Source organism: Dunckerocampus dactyliophorus, chromosome 18 (genome assembly GCF_027744805.1).
Source record: "Dunckerocampus dactyliophorus isolate RoL2022-P2 chromosome 18, RoL_Ddac_1.1, whole genome shotgun sequence".
Taxonomy (NCBI): Eukaryota; Metazoa; Chordata; class Actinopteri; order Syngnathiformes; family Syngnathidae; genus Dunckerocampus; species Dunckerocampus dactyliophorus.
In genome coordinates this window covers 7,696,972-7,716,479 of record NC_072836.1, presented here as the reverse complement: position 1 = coordinate 7,716,479, position 19,508 = coordinate 7,696,972, and the positions used below count along the sequence as shown (strand labels likewise).

The 19,508-nt window shown below is 41.2% G+C and overlaps 1 protein-coding gene across 3 annotated transcripts in view; it reads left to right on the top strand.

Moving 5' to 3' along the window:
* The window catches only part of col5a3a (collagen, type V, alpha 3a), a 71,956-nt gene extending 59,020 nt beyond the window's left edge, over nt 1-12,936 (top strand). For all 3 annotated transcript variants that reach the window (XM_054760119.1, XM_054760120.1, XM_054760118.1), the window contains 20 exons: nt 1,409-1,462; nt 4,229-4,282; nt 4,353-4,406; nt 4,489-4,596; nt 4,677-4,730; nt 5,082-5,135; nt 5,201-5,254; nt 5,320-5,373; nt 6,800-6,907; nt 6,999-7,052; nt 7,189-7,242; nt 7,326-7,433; nt 7,513-7,566; nt 7,952-7,987; nt 8,325-8,378; nt 8,450-8,750; nt 8,818-8,930; nt 8,999-9,067; nt 9,135-9,368; nt 10,464-12,936. In XM_054760119.1, coding sequence (XP_054616094.1) covers nt 1,409-1,462; nt 4,229-4,282; nt 4,353-4,406; nt 4,489-4,596; nt 4,677-4,730; nt 5,082-5,135; nt 5,201-5,254; nt 5,320-5,373; nt 6,800-6,907; nt 6,999-7,052; nt 7,189-7,242; nt 7,326-7,433; nt 7,513-7,566; nt 7,952-7,987; nt 8,325-8,378; nt 8,450-8,750; nt 8,818-8,930; nt 8,999-9,067; nt 9,135-9,368; nt 10,464-10,610 — 1,818 coding nt within the window. In that variant the 3' untranslated portion in view covers nt 10,611-12,936. The remainder of the gene's footprint in view (nt 1-1,408; nt 1,463-4,228; nt 4,283-4,352; nt 4,407-4,488; nt 4,597-4,676; nt 4,731-5,081; nt 5,136-5,200; nt 5,255-5,319; nt 5,374-6,799; nt 6,908-6,998; nt 7,053-7,188; nt 7,243-7,325; nt 7,434-7,512; nt 7,567-7,951; nt 7,988-8,324; nt 8,379-8,449; nt 8,751-8,817; nt 8,931-8,998; nt 9,068-9,134; nt 9,369-10,463) is intronic.
* The last annotated feature ends 6,572 nt before the right edge of the window (nt 12,937-19,508 follow it).

Here is a 19,508-nt window from a genome sequence, read left to right as displayed (position 1 = left end):
CACTTTTGTAAACTAACATCTAAATTGATGCAGTGTCATGCAATCAACCGTAAGTGTTTTCACAAAAGTATGATGAAAGACACAAACTACAGGATGAGAAAAACTGTCTGTGTGAATGAAAAGTGAAAATAGATACAAAAAAGACTGGCATGAGGGCGACAGAGAGGAAGCAAGCGGAGCAATGGAGTGGAAGGAAGAGGCGGGCCACTGGCTGCGAGAAGGAAGAAGCCGTGACAGCTGCTAATCAGATTAGCCCAAGCCTTGGCTGACTAATGAGCATCCTGCTTTGTGACAGTCATCTTCACTGTGCCGTCGACCATGAACACACGCTCCAGAAAGTTCTCTGCAGACCCTCTGCTTCCATGGCCAGATTTGGCTGTGACATGGAACCAAAACAAAAAAAACGAATCGGCGAGGCTTGCCAAGGACGCGTGGGGGACCTTCATTCATGTCTGAATGTTACGGATCAAGAAGCCTCCCAAAACGTGTGCCCATGTGCTGCGTCACACAAGCTAGATCTCCTCTCTTCCTGTCTGCACATCACACACCTCTCCAGCTGAGACACTGAGCTCGCTTAGGATTAATTGCTTGGCCCACTGTAGAGCTGCAATGAGCAGTCCAATCACGTCCTCACGCTGTTGGCTGAGAGAATATGGTCCTGTTCATAACAGCCTTCTTATTACTAACAGCAGGTGACAGAGAGAGAGCGGCGCTGGAGTAAATGAGAAAAATCAAACTGTGCATTGATGGGAACGACCTGTCTGGACTGGACATCTTTATCACATCACTGATATTATGATTTGTATAACAAATTCTAAAGCTGGGTTCACACTTGTGATTCGGCATAATGTACTGGACCAAAAATGTGAAAAATATATACTTTTTGCTTAGCGTCCACGCTGGGATTTTGTCATGTGACCACAGGTTGCATGGTAAAGAACATTTGCAAAAAGTAAGGACTTGATTGCTCTTTTGACATAACTAAAATATTCCAAATCAAAATACCATCTGCTGGTTTGAATATGCTGGTTATTTTTATAATCTGCTATATTTACCAGCATGAATTTCACAAAAAGCTTCTAAAATATACCTTGAAAGAGCGCCGTCATCTCACACACACACACTGAGGGAGAGAGAAGAGCAAAGAGACAGTCCACGTGCAAGCAGACCTTCACCTCTTTGGAGATGGGTCTCAGTCCGTTGTTTGGTGCACACCAGGGATAAAGGTGTTGACACAGAGCAAACGCACCAGACTACCTTATAACTGAACCAAACATGGCAAGTGTGAAAGCACCCGAAGCTCACTGATTTCAAAGACACTGATCAGATCACATGCCGTTTTATTCGCATTCATGTTTTCGTCATGCACTGAAACCCTATCAAAAACATTTGATCTGTCTCGTTACAGGGACCCCCAGGACAGCATGGACCCAGAGGCCCCCTGGGGCCAATTGGTGCAGAGGTAGGAGTCACCCTCAAGCTTTTTATAACATCACAATTGATATTTTTTGATGAGTACACTACAATTCAGTTTAAGAATATGTTGACAAAAATGTCTTTCTGCCTGAAAACACACTGTCAAGCATATGCCAAACCAACAGGTGGCTCTATAAACGCTATAAGGCCTCAGCCAATCAGATGCCAGAAGAAAGTAATTACTGGAAAAGGCACAATGGCAAATGGATAAAAAAAGGGGAATTGTACACGCATACTGTTCGTACATTGTAATCTAAAGTGAATACAAATATAAACAGGCTTCCCATTCAGCCTCTAACTATTAAATATGTCATACTTTTGTGTCACTGAAACAGCTTATTAATGTTCACCCAGCTGGAAAAATATGCAACACGCAGAAGATTGTCAGTTGCATGCCTGAGTAACTCATAAAGAAAACATGATGGTTTAGCAAATGATCACTCAAAATACCATTTAAACCACATGGCATAACATTAGGTACACAGGGGTGTAATGCAGTGGTGTCCAAAGTGCGGCTTGGGGGCCACTTCCAGTCTGCAGATTGTTTTTGTTTTTTCTAAATTGACCCGCCGCTTGCTGTAAATATACAATTAAACAAGAACAATTAAAAAAAAAACAAGAAAAAGTTGAAAAAAGAGCAGAAAAGGCATAATGCCACTCGATTCCTAACATTTTTCAGCATGCGACCCTCGGTGGAAAAAGTATGGACACCCGTGGTCTAATGAGAAAGTCCAGACATATCCTGAGACACTGCAGACGGGCTCCATTTATGTTTAGAGTGTATGGTTTCTTCGATTCGACCGCAGACTCCCATCTGCCTTTGCAACTTGAATTATTAAAAGAGTCTAAGGATATAATCCTCAACACAGAGTTCTATTTACTGCTCTATTAATCATTCAGAAGTATGAAGACTATCATCCCAGAGAGGTGGTTATATTTACCCCAGTAATGGCTGTCCATCTACAACCTCACTCTGGTCAATTATTCAGCTTTGGAGTGCAGTAAGCCGAGATGGAGAGACAGCGGCTGCACAGACGCCGTGATCCATAAATGGACCTATACGGGTGTTAGTGGGGCGAACGGAATGTTAGTGCATGATGAGAGCAGCCGCCAGCTAGCGGGAGATCACTCGGCTTCTGCGAGAAGGTGCTTTGTCTTATTCGGTTTGTCTAAAGGCAGCGAATGCAGCGTGAATTCAAATATGAGCCTCGACAAAGATGACAAACAACACCTGCCTCAGACTGCATGCGCGCAGAAAACACATGACATTTAATGTTTGTTGTTTTTCTGTGAGGCCAAAAAGTAGAAAAACACAACAACGAGAGAAACAGAATGAATCGTTTAAAGCTGTCCTTGGAGATGCTATTCTATTCAATTAAATCTCCTACAGGATATTCACCAGGTGTGCGGTCTGCAAAAGCAAATTACCACTGGCGTCGGGCCAAAAGACATCGGCATTAACGACTCGTTGTCGGCCAAGGATGTCCAAAGTTTTTCCTCTGTGGGCCGCATACTGAAAAATCAAATGATGTGGGGCTATTTACTGTATATTTTTCATTTTCAAAACAACCCAAGAAGTTATATATAGCTAAGAAGTTATATAGTGTGTAGCTAAGAAGGTATATATATTTAAAGCGTTTTGTTGTAGGTGGAAAAGCATATGTCTTGTTCATTTTTCCATTTTTGCAGTTTTTTTTAAATTTCCAAATATTTCTACTTTCTTCTTGCAACTTTTTTCTCTGAATATTATAACTTTATTGCCACCACATTATGCCTTTATTCTGATCATTTTATAACTTCTCTGAAAACTGCGACTTTATTCTCTGTTTTCCTTGTTTCTTATAACAATACTACTTCATAAAAAAATAACATCTTTTTCTTGAACATTTCAACTTTATGGTTCTAAAATTAAAATTTGATCCTCATAATATCACAACGTTTTTGTCATAATATCACAACTTTTTTCTCATAAGATATAAACTTATTTCTCTTAATATTGTGACTTTATACTTCTGCAATTACCGCTCTTCATTTTGTTTTATTTAGTTTTGTTTTATTTGGTGTGGAACTTGTGTGTGTGACACTTAGATTGGATAGATACTTTATTGATCTTTATCGATCTCACTGATCTAAACTGCAGTTTGCTCCTCGCTACCATATACTTGTTAATGCTCTACATCAGGCACGTTCTACAAACTAAAAAAGGAAAACTAAAAAAAAACAACAAAAAATGACTTTTTACAAGAATAAAGTCAAAAATATGAAGACAAAAAATTTGTCATCTCACGAGAATAACGTCATACGTTCACAAGAAGAATGTAATATTATGAGGAAAAATAATTTTAGTAGCATGAAGTTGAAATGTTAAAGAAAAAAGACAAAGTTGTAATTTTATGATAAACAAACAGAAAGAATTAAGTTGTCATTTTTGGAAAAGTAGATTGGGGAAAAAGTTATATTATGGGAATAAAGTCATCATATTAGAAGATGAAAATTACAGTACAAGAAAGTTACGATTCCAGGTCCAATAAGTCCCATTTATATACCCCTGCTCCAAATGACTATATGGTCAAAGCTGTCTCTTTCCATGTTTTTATGCACTCCAAATCAGTATATAAGTAAAAAAAATAACTTGTTATAGAAAATTAGTTTTCAAATTCTCCAGTTATTGTCTGGTTACATTTGGCGCCCCGTCCTCTTTGCTGTTTAGGCCAATAAACGCACCGGTTATTTACAGTATTCTGTCTTTCAGGGTGCAGCGGGAATCTCTGGTGGAGTTGGTCAGCCAGGACTTCCCGGAGAAAAGGTCAGCATGTCTTATTAAAACTACGCAAAGTCTTACATTTGTTTGTGTTTTAACCTTTTTTCTATTCTAGGGTGAGGATGGAGAGGCCGGAGACCCAGGCCCAGTTGGGGAAACCGGCAGCGCTGTGAGTCGATGTCTTTCTTTAGCTTTGTTTTATATTTAGTTCTTCCATCCTGGCTTTGTGACAGCATTCACCGTCTTTGCAGGGCGTTAAAGGAGATGTGGGGGAGAAGGGTGACTCTGGAGCTCCTGGTACAGCTGGACCTCTAGGAATTAGAGGAACACCAGGAGAGGATGGACCCAAGGGCAATTTTGTACGTTTGTCTCTCTCACTAACATATAAAAGGTCGGTCAATATTAGCAATTGTGTGACTGACTCATTTGCATCCCAAAGGGTCCTAATGGATTCCCAGGAGACACAGGACCCCGTGGAGAAGCTGGTGTCAGTGTAAGCATCTTTAAAAAATACACGTTTTCCACTGCACTACATGAGCTCCACGTTCTACTTGGTCAGCAAAGTTTCCAAGGATGTAACATTTGAGGAAACACAACTTGAAATAAGTTAGCTAACTAGGTTAGCTTATGTTGTGGCTGGACACTACAGTAGAGTATTATACTCCACAGTCTCCACCTTGCTGAGGCAGTCCGGTTTCTTACTGCCCTCAATCTCCACTTGGATAAAATGTGTCTCCTTACAGTAGAAATTAATACAGGACACTCCTCATCCACTCTTTTTTTTCTTTCATTTTAATGGTCGACTAATTCCTGTACTATAACATCATACGTATATATCATTTAGGGAAAAGAAGGTGGATCAGGACCTAAGGGTGACAACGGAGAACCTGGCAAAGTGGTGAGTTGTTTTGATTCTTGTGTTGGGCATTTTATAGATTCAAATTATTTTTCTACCACCTGCAGGGACCCCCAGGAGCCTCTGGAGAGCCAGGTCCGCCGGGACCTCCTGGACGAAGGGTAAGGCTAATGAGTACGCTTGTCTGTTCTTTCTATCAACATATTCCATATATTCGCTTTCTTAGGGTCATGTGGGTGCTGCAGGAACTGAAGGGAAGCAAGGAAAGAAAGGAGACAAGGTGAGGATGGTGGCATACACTGGTGTGGAAAAGTGTTTGCCCCCATTTAAATATTAGTCAATAACAACACAACTGAACACAAAATGCAGTTTTTAAATGAAACTTTTTATTATTAAGGACCAAAAAAAAAAAATCCAAACCTACATGGTCCTGTGTGAAAAAGCGATTCCCCGCTAAACCTAATACCTGGTTGGGCCACCCTTGCAACAACTGCAATCAAGCGTTTGAGATAACTTGCAATGAGTCTCTTCCAGTGCTGTGGAGGAGTTTTGTCCCACTCATCTTTGTAGAATTGTTGTAATTCAGCCACATTGGAGGGTTTTCCAGCATGAAGCACCTTTTTAAGGTCATGCCACAGCATCTCAATAGGATTCAGGTCAGGACTTTGACTAGGCCACTCCAAAGTCTTCATTTAGTTTTTCTTCAGCCATTCAGAGGTGGACTTGCTGGTGTGTTTTGGATCATTGTCCTGCTGCAGAACCCAAGTTAGTTTCAGCTTGAGGTCACGAACAGATGGCCGGACATTCTCCTTCAGGATTTTTTGGTAGACAGCAGAATTCATGGTTCCATTTATCACAGCAAGTCTTTCAGGTCCTGAAGCAGCAAAACATCCCCAGACCATCACACTACCACCACCACGATGTTTTACTGTTGGTATGATGTTCTTTTTCTGGCGTTACTTTTACGCCAGATGTAATGGGACACACACCCTCCTAAAAGTTCAACCTTGGTCTCCTCAGACCACAGGTCTTGGGGTCATCAAGATGTTTTCTGGCAAAATTGAGACGAGCCTTAATGTTCTTTTTGTTCAGCAGTAGTTTTCATCTTGGAACTCTGCCATGCAGGCCGTTTTTGCCCCCGTTTTAGCTCTTTCTTATGGCGGAGTCATGAACACTGACCTTAACTGAGGCAAGTGAGGCCTGCAGCTCTTTGGATGTTGTTGTGGGGTCTTTTGTGACCTCTTGAATGAGTCGTCGCTGCGCTCTTGGGGTCATTTTGTTTGGCCGGCCACTCCTGAGAAGGTTCACCACTGTTCCATGTTTTGGCCATTTGTAGATAATGGCTCTCAGTGTGGTTCAATGGAGTCCCAAAGCTTTAGAAATGGCTTTATAACCTTTTACAGACTGATAGCTCTCTCATTACTTTTTTTCTGGGGGGGGGCAACAGGAGGACAATGACTTTTTTACACTGGGCCATCTAGGTTTGGATTTTTCTTCTCCCTTAATAAAAACAAGTTTCATTTAAAAACTGCATTTTATGTTCACTTGTGTAGTCATTGACTAATATTTAAATGTGTTGGACGATCTGAAACAGTTAAGTGTGACAAACAAGCAAAAAAAAAAGAAATCAGGAATGGAGCAAACTCTTTTTCACACCACTGAATGTGTGATGGTTGTCTTCATGGCTACCCTTTTTTGCTTGGTAGGGAGTAGCTGGCACGCAAGGTCCAGTGGGCATGACAGGCCCCGTTGGACCACAAGGACACCCAGGGAAGTCTGGTCCAGAGGGACTTCGAGGAATTCCAGGCCCTGCGGTCAGTACAGTATAAGTCCCTATCTGGATCTAACTTAAGTGTCCCATCTTAAGATATCATGTAATTAGGCTTTCACTTGTTTTATCTGAAGGGTGAGCAAGGCTTAACTGGTGAACCAGGACAAATTGGACCACCTGGGCCATTGGTAAGATCACAAGAACAGAGCTAATGAACTAAAACAGGTTTATGATGATTAAAAAAATCAGGTGTCAAATCCAACTTAATCCCATTCAGAAGCTTCATGCTTGAAGTGGATAACCACCATTGATTTTGTGTAACAGGGACCACCAGGACTTCCTGGATTTAAAGGGGACACTGGAATACAGGGAGAAAAAGTAAACATCTGCAACGCTAGTACAGGGGATCAGTCTAAGTCCTGGAACACAGTAGAGTTGAGTAACTACAAGTGTGTCTGTAGGGTCACGGTGGGTTGATTGGACTGGTCGGCTCCCCGGGAGAACCTGGAGAGAAAGGTGACCGTGGCCTGCCTGGTGTCGATGGTGCACAGGGGCCTAAAGGAGATGAGGTATGGAGAATTGCAACATCGGATATGATTACTCTAACACTAGTCTTAAAGGACCTGTCCTTATACTCCTTATCTACAGGGTGTTTCTGGCCCACCTGGTCCCACTGGTCCACCGGGACCACCTGGTCTGTCGGTAGGTTACGATTACAATTGTATTTGTATTGTGGCATTTATTTACTCAACAGCAGAGTGGCAGGTCTTTTTTGGGGGGTAATGAATTTAATGGAGGGAAACCCCTGATTAGTTGATTGAAAACATTTTTTTTTCTTTTATGACATTTTTCCACAAATAAATTATATCACTTTCAAATAATATTTTAGAATATATAAACCATATATTGTAAAATTCATCTCTCAGATGCCATCTCTGCTGTGCAAGTGACATGTTTCCACACCACATAATGAATTGGCGCAGGCCACTAGTTTAAGGAAATAAGAGAATTTTCAGTTGAATTATTGCATTATACAGTGTTTATTTCTCATTTTGATAGCGTTACCGTAGTTCTTCCTGTTTTTTAGGGTGCAGGTGGAGAGAAAGGATCCAAGGGAGATACGGTGAGTCCACCTGAGGGGTCTCATTTTCTGTGTGTGTTCCAGGTGTTTATGGGCTTAAATGTACCAAATGTAATCAAAACCTGCAGTGTTTACTTCACTAAAAGCCGACTGTATTGAACAATCACGCTGCCCGGTGTGTAGTATCTGTCCACTGGGCCATCATAATAGGATTTATGTGTGTGAAACCTGATATGTACCATGTCTGGAGAGGCAAAAGCTGATGCACACAGCTGCATAATCCTGTAAAGTAGCAGCCTGGATAAAGCTGAGCAGTGTACCAGACAGGCTGCAGGTGACAGATGATTGGCACAAAGTGTTGTACTATTCTGTTTTCCAGGGCACCGTTGGTCCCAGAGGTGATCCAGGCCGTGCTGGCCCTCCAGGACCCCCAGTGAGTAGCATCTTCATAGCATCCCTTGGACAAGTTCTTGTTTGGTCATCATCTTTCCGCTGCACCCACAGGGACCAGCTGCTACTGTGGTTCAACCGCTGCCTATCAGGGAGGGCAGGAAGAAGAAAAGACGCAACTCGAATGGCGCCAGCGAAGCCTCATCTAAAGAGGAGGAGGTGGAAATCAATATGGAAGACTTTCTTCAGGCTGATCAGCCTCTAGGAGAAGGAGAAGATGGAATGGAGGAAGTCTTTGCCACTCTTTCCTCTATGAAAACCGAGGTGGAGCTCATGAGGAGGCCGCTGGGGACCTTTGAGAGCCCTGCACGCACATGCAAGGAGCTCATGATGGTTCAACCGGACTTCAAAGATGGTGATCAAGGACAAAGCACCATTCTTCTAAGGGCAGTCATAATGCTGAATGCGTGTGTGCTTTGCAGGAGACTACTGGATTGATCCAAACCAAGGATGCAACCGAGATGCCATCAAGGTCTACTGCAACTTTACAGCTGGAGGAGACACCTGCCTGGATCCTGACAAGAAGATTGAAATGGTGCGACTCCATCCAATCTTTTGCATTAATCTGCATTAGTACGCAAAAACCGATGCCGATGTGTGCAGGTGAAACCAGCAGCATGGAGCAAGGAGAAGCCAGGAAGCTGGTACAGTCAATTCAGGAAAGGCAAAAAGGTACACAACCATCACCCCCTGTTTGTTTCTGATCTGCTCTAATGGTTCCTGTGTCCTCACCCGCCAGTTCTCCTACAACGACATGGACGGCAACACCATACACGTGGTCCAGCTGACCTTCCTCAAGCTGCTGAGTGCCACGGCCAAGCAGCGGTTCACCTACATGTGCCAGAACTCGGCGGGCTGGTTCGATAGCTCATCACGGTCCTACCGCCACGCTGTGCGCTTCCGGGGCAGCAACGACGAGGAGCTGACTCAAACCAAAAGCTCCTTCATCCACGCCGTCCATGATGGATGCCAGGTCAGCTCTCACGCCATGACCTTACTATACTTTTGTGGTGAAGTTGAAATTGAAAGTGAAATTACTTTATCATGTTAGTATTTAAAAAACACAATATCTTATTAAACATAGTGACTACAATTATTATTATTTAATTTCTGTGTTTAGCATTATTAAATATTGTTAATATATACAAATAAAAACGACACATAAAATCATTATTTCATTTGAATTGATTTTATCTTTAATTTTGGTTAATTTGCTATATTCAATAAATATATTAACTTTACCCTGTGTGACATCACAACCATGACCTGGCGAGATCACGCATCGAAAGGCTGGCCAATGATGGTATAGCTGCACCGTGCAGGAAGGAGGAAATAAAACTGAAACTCAACTCAAGAATTCATGCTGACTATTTTAAAAAGGGGGCTCATTACTGAAATGAAATAGCGTGGTATCTCTTTTGTAGGAGTCAGTTTTCCGCAAAAATTGTTGCCATAAATACAGTACGTCTCGGTTTTCAAACCAATTAAAGCATCCACTCGTTGTTACTTAGTCTCTGTGAAGAATGGATAATAGTTCTTTTACTGTAGTCTTGCGACACTATGGACAGATTCCAGCCAGGGAATCCTTGAATCGTCTTTTTTTATGTGTGTGTGTGTGTTTTATTTGTTCATAGAACACACACTGAATGGTGAACAACTCCGTATGTTTCCTTTCTTCCTCCCTTCAAGCACTGTGCACACTCCGCTGATGAGTCGTTCAAGCGCGCTGCGTATTTGTTAGTGTTAGAGGAATCTGTTTTTTGTTTGTTTATAAGCGCCATAACTTCGATGAAGAAGGTGAATTCAAGGGAGTAAGAAGGTAGCATCTGTTTTAATAGGATTGCCATGTAAAGGTTCCTAGTTAACAGAGTTTGCACAGGGAAGGATTTAAGGGACACACATTACATCAATGATGTTTGTACCTGCTGCTTAAGTTCAAGTGAGTAACTTTCAGTTTTCGTCTGATCGTTTGGAACAGATTAATGATGAAAATGGAGGTTCCACTGTAAGGCCGTCTAATGAACAGCGGCGCTACTACTAACAACCGCTTTAAATATTTCTCTTTCAGTTCCGCAAAGGTCAGGAAAGTACGGTTCTAGATATGGACTCCGCCTCCGCCGAGCTGCTCCCCATTATGGACGTGTCTGCGACAGACTTTGGCAGCAGCAACCAGAAGTTCGGATTCCAAGTGGGACGTGTCTGCTTCACTGGATAACGTCATCGCCACAAAGACAAAACAACAAGCGAAAGCAAAACCACTGAACACTGCAAAAGAGTTTGACCACTGCGCCGAGCAATATTTATTAGATGTATATTATTTAAGACTTTCTTCACAGCCCGTGTTGGCTTTACAACATGAAGAGGACCAAAAGGGAAACTGACATTAACCTTCACTCTTGGAGGATGAACTGCAAAGCTACCTAATGTTGTCAAAGACCGCCTCTGACACCTTCATTTGCATGCCGCCATGTCGCTATACTGACAATTGCATATTAACTCTACACGGGCGCCATTACCCACATTCTGTCTGCAGCCGTGATGAATTTGCCTTGTTTACCGCCTTCAAGTGCAGTTTGCTACAAGTGATTAGCATTCAATAGGCTAGCCAACACGACTCCATGTTGCGGAGTAAGAAGTACTGTATTTGTCAGGCTGACACGGTCCAATTAAAGTGAGGACATTCCAGGACAGGAATTAAGAGCACGCTGATTAAAATATTCTCTCGTCTCCTTTATAGCAAGGGACATGTCATGCAACTCCTGTCACTTTAGCGCCACACTCGCAGGCATTTGTTTCTCTCATTCATTCATATGTTGAAATATGAACGTTTCGTCGGTGCTATTTTTTGTGTGTGTGTTTGTGTGCCTCTGGACCACAGGACGAATTGGAGGGGGATGGGAGGGAGGAGGCGACAATTGCTCCCTCAGCAGAAAGAATCACCCTCTGAGGCTAGGGACTAGTTTGCTGTAGGGGAAGGGAGGTTGCTGTCGCACATCTTCTGGCTGATTGTGCCCATTTCACAGGGCCAGTGAAGGTCGCTGGGGACATCTCAGCAAAGCTTTGAAGGGAAACTCCACTCTTACATTCAACTCATGGTGCGCCATTGCTTTAGTTTTAGGTTATTTAAGGAGATGGCGGTGTCAAAACTGGAGCCGAGGTGACATCACCAGTGTTTTTGACGTTAAATGACCTGTTATGCTCACTCTCTTTAAGAGACTCTTTTGTTTCAAAGAAAAATGGTGCTACAGTCGGGGTGGGAATCACATAGTAATTCACAATACAGCATGATAATATGAAAATAGAGACATTATGGACATTTCACTACATGTCATTAAGGAAAAAACATCACCATTAAGTCAATAATTGTGATTTCTTTAAATACCATGTTGACATAAGAGAGCCCCTCTTTGGCAAGACCCATTCATGGAAAGATTCATAATCCAAAACTACAAAAAAAGACAAAACTAATCTTTTTTTTAATATTTTTTTTCCAGTATCAATGAAATAACAACTGATCAATAGTAAACGATTGGTTATCATACTTTTTAAGCTACTTATACAGCTTCATTGATAACCATTATCTTAAAGTTAGCATCATAACTGTTAACTTTCCAGCAGGGTCTTTCCACCTGAGACCCTGTGAGTGACAAGAAAAAAAGCTTTTGAGGTAAAACTTGTTTGACGCCACTTTCTGGTATGCGTCTCTAGACAACAGTTTCTCTTTACATTCGGGTAAATACGGTACTGTATATGTTTTTAAATGGGATGGAAGAGTCTCTCTGAATGTTCTGAACTCCTGTTTCCACGGCAGTGTTGTAATAATGAGGAAAAAAGCTGCTTTGAACAATGTTTGACACAAAGACGTGTACAGTGTTTTTAAATGTTCAAACGTAAAACACAAATCATGGATTTTCTCAAGTTTTTCTGCAAACCCCTTAATGTTAGCATTGCAGTGTACATTCAAATTCTCATCCTTTAACACTAAAAAGTACATTTAGTAGCTCGACATCGGTGGTGTGGTGTGTTAAAACAAAGTATCAACAACCTGCGCCATTTTTGACGATGTTGTGACTTTTTCGGAGCAGCCTGACGTGATAAACGTTACCTTTAACGTGGAGGAAATATGTTTGTATCAATACTGTACTGTGAAATACCACAATATCGATATTTTGCATCCGCCAGTGTAATGGTGGCCTTTTGTGTAATGTTGTACATGCCATCTGTAAATGACTCTTCTTTATAATAACAAATGGTGCTAAAGAATGTTTTTTTTTGCTTTTCTTCCCCTCCAATTGAATCTTATTTGTGGTCATTGGTGTGTGTGTGTGTGACAGGAAGAAAAACTCTGACCCACATTGGGGAGAAGTTGCTTGGCCCCGCCATGTATAAATCTCCAGTCCCCGAATATTTCTCTTTTTTCTTGTGACTTAATAGCCGAGTTTTGATTTGTTTGCCAAAGAACTAACGTACCCTCCCTCCCGTACTGTCCCACCCTGCTCCACCCCCACATGTACAGAGCATGAATGGCAAATAAACGTATTTGCCCAACCCAACGGTGGAATGATGAGCTGCCCTTCCAGTCGGTTGAGAATGACATCCATTCCTGCTGTGTTCATTTATTTCAATGAGGTGGCTTCAGACCTCCAGAGGGGAGGGAAGATGAAGAGAAAGGTCAGAAATGAAGGATGATTCTAACTTTCTAGTTTGGGTCCATGGAGCGACATATTTGCTGGTGATTTTAATTGGTAAATATCATATTTTAATCACCTTTCCCCCCCCACCTCTGAAGATAAACACATGCAGTAATGCCTTTTCCTTTCATCCTTATCTGCAGACGCAGTACACAAACACACACACTTTCCCCTCAAACACATAATAAATCAAGACACTCATCCCCTTTGGCAGCCATTTCCAAACGCTAGAAGAAAGATAACCGTGTTATCCTGCGCTCCCTTCTGCTCCTTTGGAACTCAAGCACACCAAGGTTGTACAATTTAGGAATATTTCTGAAAAATATGACTTTGTGACGTCACACAACACATCAGCATATCTCATGAGACTTCAGCTAAGCGAGCATCGAAAGCAGCAAACTCGATTGTTCCAGGTGCAACATTACTGCAAAGATCCTCTATATGTGCCAGGGACACTCTTCTGCTTTGAAGAACCTACAGCAAAAAAAAAAAAAAAAGTCAAAGATCCTGTTTTTGGGACCAAAATATGCTAGACCAGTGGTGTCCAAAGTGCGGCTCTGAGGTAGTTTGCTGATTTTTTATTGCCCCTCGGCACATTTAAAAAATACAATTGCAAAGGAAACTGAACAAAACAACCGAAGGAATGGAAAAAGAGCAGTCATTTTAGGAGAATAGAGTAGAAATATTAGAATAAAGTCATACTATTCATATAAGAAACTGCAAAATCACAACAACAAAAATTACGAGCATAACGCCATAATAGCATGAGAAAAAAATGTAATTTTCTGTCACGGTGTGTTGTGGCGACGACCTCAGAGAAGGGACCCCCAGTGCAGGTAAAAATATTTATTTTGCTGAATGAAGCAAAGCAGAAAAAGGGATCTGGGGAAAGAAACCCGCCAACAAGCACATTGATAGACACACGGACGGACGCAAAAGGCTGAACTAAATCATCAAAACACAAAAGAGCGGCAGGTGCTTCAAATCAGGAAGGTAAATTCAGCCGAGGGAAGTACAGGAAGTACTAGAAAGGTAGTCCAAAATAAAAGCATGAGCACAGAGCGGGACAATTTTCACAATTATTTCCACAAGAATTTTTGCTAATTAGTAACAAAACAAAGAATAAAGTTGCTCTTTGGGAAACTTACGTTGGGAAAAAGTTGTGATATTACAAGAATAAAGTCAAAATATTAGTGTTACAAAAAAAAAATGACAAGAAGTATTTCTAAAATTTAAAAACAACAACGGCAAAAATGGAAAAACACGCGGTGAAGAAAAAATAACGATACACTTTGTCACCTATAAGACAAAGCTGAGATGCAGTTTGCATGTTCTTTAAATGTATCTAACTTATTAGCACATCTACATGGGTTGGTTTACAAAATGTATAATCTCAATGTGGCCCTCGCATCCTTTGATGCTAGCGTACGCGGCCCTCGATGGGAAGAATTTGGACACCCCTGAGCTAGACAAAGATCCTCTTTGACAGGAGAGCCTTGCTCTTTTTAAGGATCTACAGCAAAAATGCTAGTGAACGATCCTATACATGAAAGGAGAGCTCTGCTGTTTTGAATGATCTACAGCAAAAACGTTAGTCAAAGATCCTGTGGATATGACAGGAGTGCCCTTCTGCTTTGAAGAGCCTGCAGCAAAAATTCTAGTCAAAGATCCTGTTTCTGTGACAGGAGTTCTCTCCTGTTTCGAAGGGCCTACTAAAGATCTTCTTTATGCGGCAGGAACGGCGAGTAAATAAGAAGCCAGATGTAAAAACAGGACCTAATAAAATGTGTTTTTCTGTATTTCCATATTTACATTTAGGATACTTGATTTACATATTAACATGCTAATTTTGCCAGCCTGGGAAACCTCACTCCACCCACTCCCTCACCCCCATCCATCGCCTGTCGTAGCTGCTTGTAGCAATGTTTACAAGAAAATATGTTACTTTTTGTTTAAAAACTTCCTTTAAATTTGCCGTTTTGACTTCTACTGCCGCCCGTTTAGGCAGAAAACTACTAGTTGGGCCTGACTGAGTTATGGAAACGTTCTTTTTCTTTAGCCCAGGAAGGTTCTCAAGGGAAAAGAAGACAGTCTGAAACTTTATTCCTCATTAGAAGGAAAGGAAGCGTTCATGGAAACCGAGTGTAGGAGATGATATTAGTGGGAAAATTGGACTGGCTCGCCAGCGAGGAAACATGCAGGCAAGCTTGTACCAAAGACTTAGGCCAATTTAGACATGCACAGCTGTTCAGAAATCCTAAAGCGGGCAGAGCTAATGAAGAAGGCTAGCCCTGGTATGCGATGTGCATGTGCACGTGTGTGTGTGTGAGTAATAGCAGCATGAACCAATCCCTCAGTAAAGATGATTCCTGCCCATAAATCACAGCAATGAGTACAAGAGACAGTGATGCAGGCGAGGCTCAGCGCTCCAGTCAAAAGTCAGAGAGCGTCATCGTTTCCGTTCAGCCTGACGAATCACACTCCTCTCGCACTTCATCAAGACCACCCTCCCTTCCTCCTCCTACACTAATTTCCTCTCCCCGGCTTTCCCGTCGCTCTCCATTCCGCTCCACAGAAGGATCGATGACCCTGCTGCTTTGGATCACTTCCTGTGACACGCTTAGCACTGCAGTGACGATGTGTGGTTAAAAAAAGACGTCATGTTTAACGACAGGCGACAAAGGCCTAATGCGAGTGTCACTTTTGACCCTTCCTAAGGTCCCTATTAAAATGGACATTTTAATGATGTTCCATCAGTATATGCGCCCCTACAGCCTGTTTATGAGCGCCAAACGTGAGAAAAATATATCACCCGCCTCACTTGTTTGCTCCACTTTTGAGAGAAGAGTCGCTCAAACGCTCGCCTTTGAAGTTGCGGCTTTTCACTTTGTAAAAAAAGCGGGCTTCACTACTCATCTTAAAATAAAGCTCAACTATCCGTCAGGCAACTACAGACGTGGGAGCCGTAAGTTTGATCACTTTGTTCTTCTTAAACGATGAGGCTAACCTAGCGCGACGTTGCTGTTAAAATGTGTGCTGGTAGCGCTGTAGCTCACATAGCTATGCCAGTGTTGCTAACGTTTGTGTCCTCCTGTCCCGCTTGTTAGTGTCACGTTGTTGTATGTGATGTATGGCACCTATTGCGTTAGACAAGTGCCGACATAAAAGGTACAAAGTGCACTTGGAGACACACACTCTGTCGGAGCGTGGACAGACACGACTCATTAGTAGGCCTGTCATGTTAATCGATAAATGGAACGATAAAAAATAAACAAAGCAGGTGGATAATTATGACGCCCTTGCTAAATTGACATGTGCATGTATGCTATGTGTTTCATCTGCTCGTTTCTCTGTACCAAACAGGATGGATGACAAGGGGGTTCACTCTGCATCTGTCTGTGCACATTGCTTCTATAGTGGAATGAATGGAGAGAGTGAACCCTCTTTGTGGAGGCGTTTGCTCAGCAAAGTAATGATACAGTAATGATACAGGCAACTTCTGTATCAAGCTAACATCGCTCACAGGTACACTATACTTGAGTACCATGTAGTGGTTCAAATGTGAATTACACCTTTAGTGACAATAATGAAAAAAATGGTCTCAAAAAATGTTGCCGATATTATTAATTACCAACAATAATTTGTCCACAATTATCGACCAGCAAAATGTGTTACCATGTCAGGCCTGCTCAGTAGCATTAAAACAGCGCGTTCTGAGTAGGGCTTTCTAAAAACACTTTTTAACTGTTTAAATGCTAGCATCAAGACGAGATTTTGGACAACACACTTCCAAGTCACTACAGTAATCCCTTGTTAATTGTGGTTGATTGGTTCCAGACACGACCATGATAAATGAACCATTCCTTATTTATAAAGGGAATATTTTCATGATTAGAGCATAAAAAAACAGTTCACAACCTTGTAAATATGTTTTTTTATCATCATCAGAGCCTCCAGACAAGAACTAACACCCCTATAGTCACCTTTACACTCGTATTACCCAACATAGTAAACATTTAAGACATAACTCAGATTCATGCTTGTGTGTGTTGTTATAAATGTGTTCCCTAGGGGAGAAGAGTGAGAGGCGGACAGGAAGTGACGTCGAGGTCGAGCTGAGTTTCACTTTGCCGTGGGTTACGTTCGCAACAGTAGTCCGGGTTTTTATTTGGGTTTGATTTTTATTAGGGATTATTGTGTCTGTTGTGAGATCATTCAAACCTGCAATGAAAGACTGTTGTTCCGGTGACCAAGTCTTGGTGCTCGTGTGTCTCAACGAACATTTTTATGCTTGTAAATGCTTTATTTCGGCAAAAAAATAATAATTAATTTGCTTAAATATGCATATGCGTTGACTGATAGGCCGAATTCAACCACGAAACAGCATGAATTATTCATTAACATATTTTTGAAAAAACGTGGTGAAGTGAAGCCGCAAAATTTGAAGTGGCGAGGGACGACTGTATTGTAAAAGCAACAATTGCGTTCAACACAACAGAACGGCTTTTGCTACAGCTCTCATATGCAACCTCAGAAGTTGGAAAATTACAGACTCAAATGCAACACCAGGATATTAAAAAAAAAGGTGTAAAATTGTCAGCTTTACCAGGCAGGGCTACACTGCAACTTCAACTCAAGATGGCGCTGTCTATATTATTGATCATGATCTCTCAGAAAGAGGACAGCTGCATGTCCAAACAAGCCTCTTGCTGCTGGCGGTTGTGTTGTTGCCATGGTGACTCGTTGTTGTCATGCAGCCTGCCTGTATATTGTAATTGGAAGGGCTAAAGGCGCCCGGATTGGAACAAGAACAGGGATGTCCTCCATTTTGTCACGCACGGCGAGGACTGGATGATGTCTAATGGACAGTGAGGTGACGACGAGCCCTTTGGCGGTGCTTTCTTTCATCCCACTGGTATCTTGAAGAAGCCTGCCGCTTCAAAAACACTCATTCAGTCATCGCTGGTGTCCATATGTGATTGGAATATGTGATCAAGCCCATATATGCGTCCCCGTGCGTTATGGCTTAACCACGGCTGCTGCTTGAATGCCATTAAGGCACACATTGTCTTTCAAATGTCTGCCTGTTTCAACGCACAAGCACACCCAACAAAAATAGAACACTTTTGTTTTTGCCCCCATCTTTCATGAGCTGTACTCTAAGATCGAAACGTTTTTCTACGGACATAAAAGGCCCATCTCAATTTTTGAGAGAGATAGTACAATTTAAGCTTGTGGCTAGCTTGTTCAGTGATATAATAGACAGATATAATAGATGATAAATAATGTAGTAGCTCAATGAGAAAATAAAGTGCATGAATGACAGAAAAAGAAATAGAAGAAATAAAATGTAATAAATAAAATAAGGGAGAAATAAACAGAACTTTGTGCAATGAATAATACATGTTGTATTATTGTGAATTAGTGAAATAATGACAGAATGAGAATAATGGTAATACAGAAGTAAATGAATGAATGAATGAATAATTACAGTAATTAAAGTCAGATAAAGCTGACACAATACATGGATACATTTGACTTAACATTGTATGATGAATTGATGTATGTGAGTATAATCCAAATAAATAAATAAACAAATATTACATACATTTTTGGATTGTTAAAAACTGTTGTTCTTAAGAAACGGGCATTTTTTGGAATTAAGTTAAACAGGTAACAAGCTAGCTATGTAGATTTAATGGAGGTACCATAAATACTGAAATAAATATGGAAAAAGCACAACTGAAATAATAAAAAACATGATCATTAATATATCATTTTTATTAATCAAAATAATTTCCAGTTTTTAAAAGAACAACCCTTTTTTGTACACCTACCGTACATGAAACTGTAGAAAAGAAGGTAGGTGGTAGCTAGCTAACATATCTAGCTAACGAGCTAGATACAGTATATAGATTTAATAAAGGCTCAGTCAATGCAAAAATATAAAAAAACGCAACTATAAATAGACACATTTTTAAAAAATGATGTATAACATACAATGTAATAATAGATTGTTTTTAATAACTAAAAAATGCTCGCAATGTTTACAATTCTGAAGCAAACAGGCATTTTTTGGGACACCTAAATGGAACTACACAGTAACTGCTTCATTCATTGCTATCTAAAGCACGCTTTCCTCTCAGCCTCCCCACTCTCTCCAAAATACGTCTGCTTTTAAGAAGCATGACTTTGTAACCGATGTCCTCCACACATTCAAAGCTTAGTACGTTTTTTTTCACCTCGTGGGAGCAACTTCGGGAAAATGTCTAATGAGGTCTTCAAATAGAAATCAAATCAAAGATAGCGGCCGCATGTAATGAGTAAGGGGTCCCTTTTTTTTTTTTAACTGTATTTCACCTGGTATATGTAAACAGATACATCTGTGGGTGTGACCTTGTGCTTGAATGTAACTTTATTTC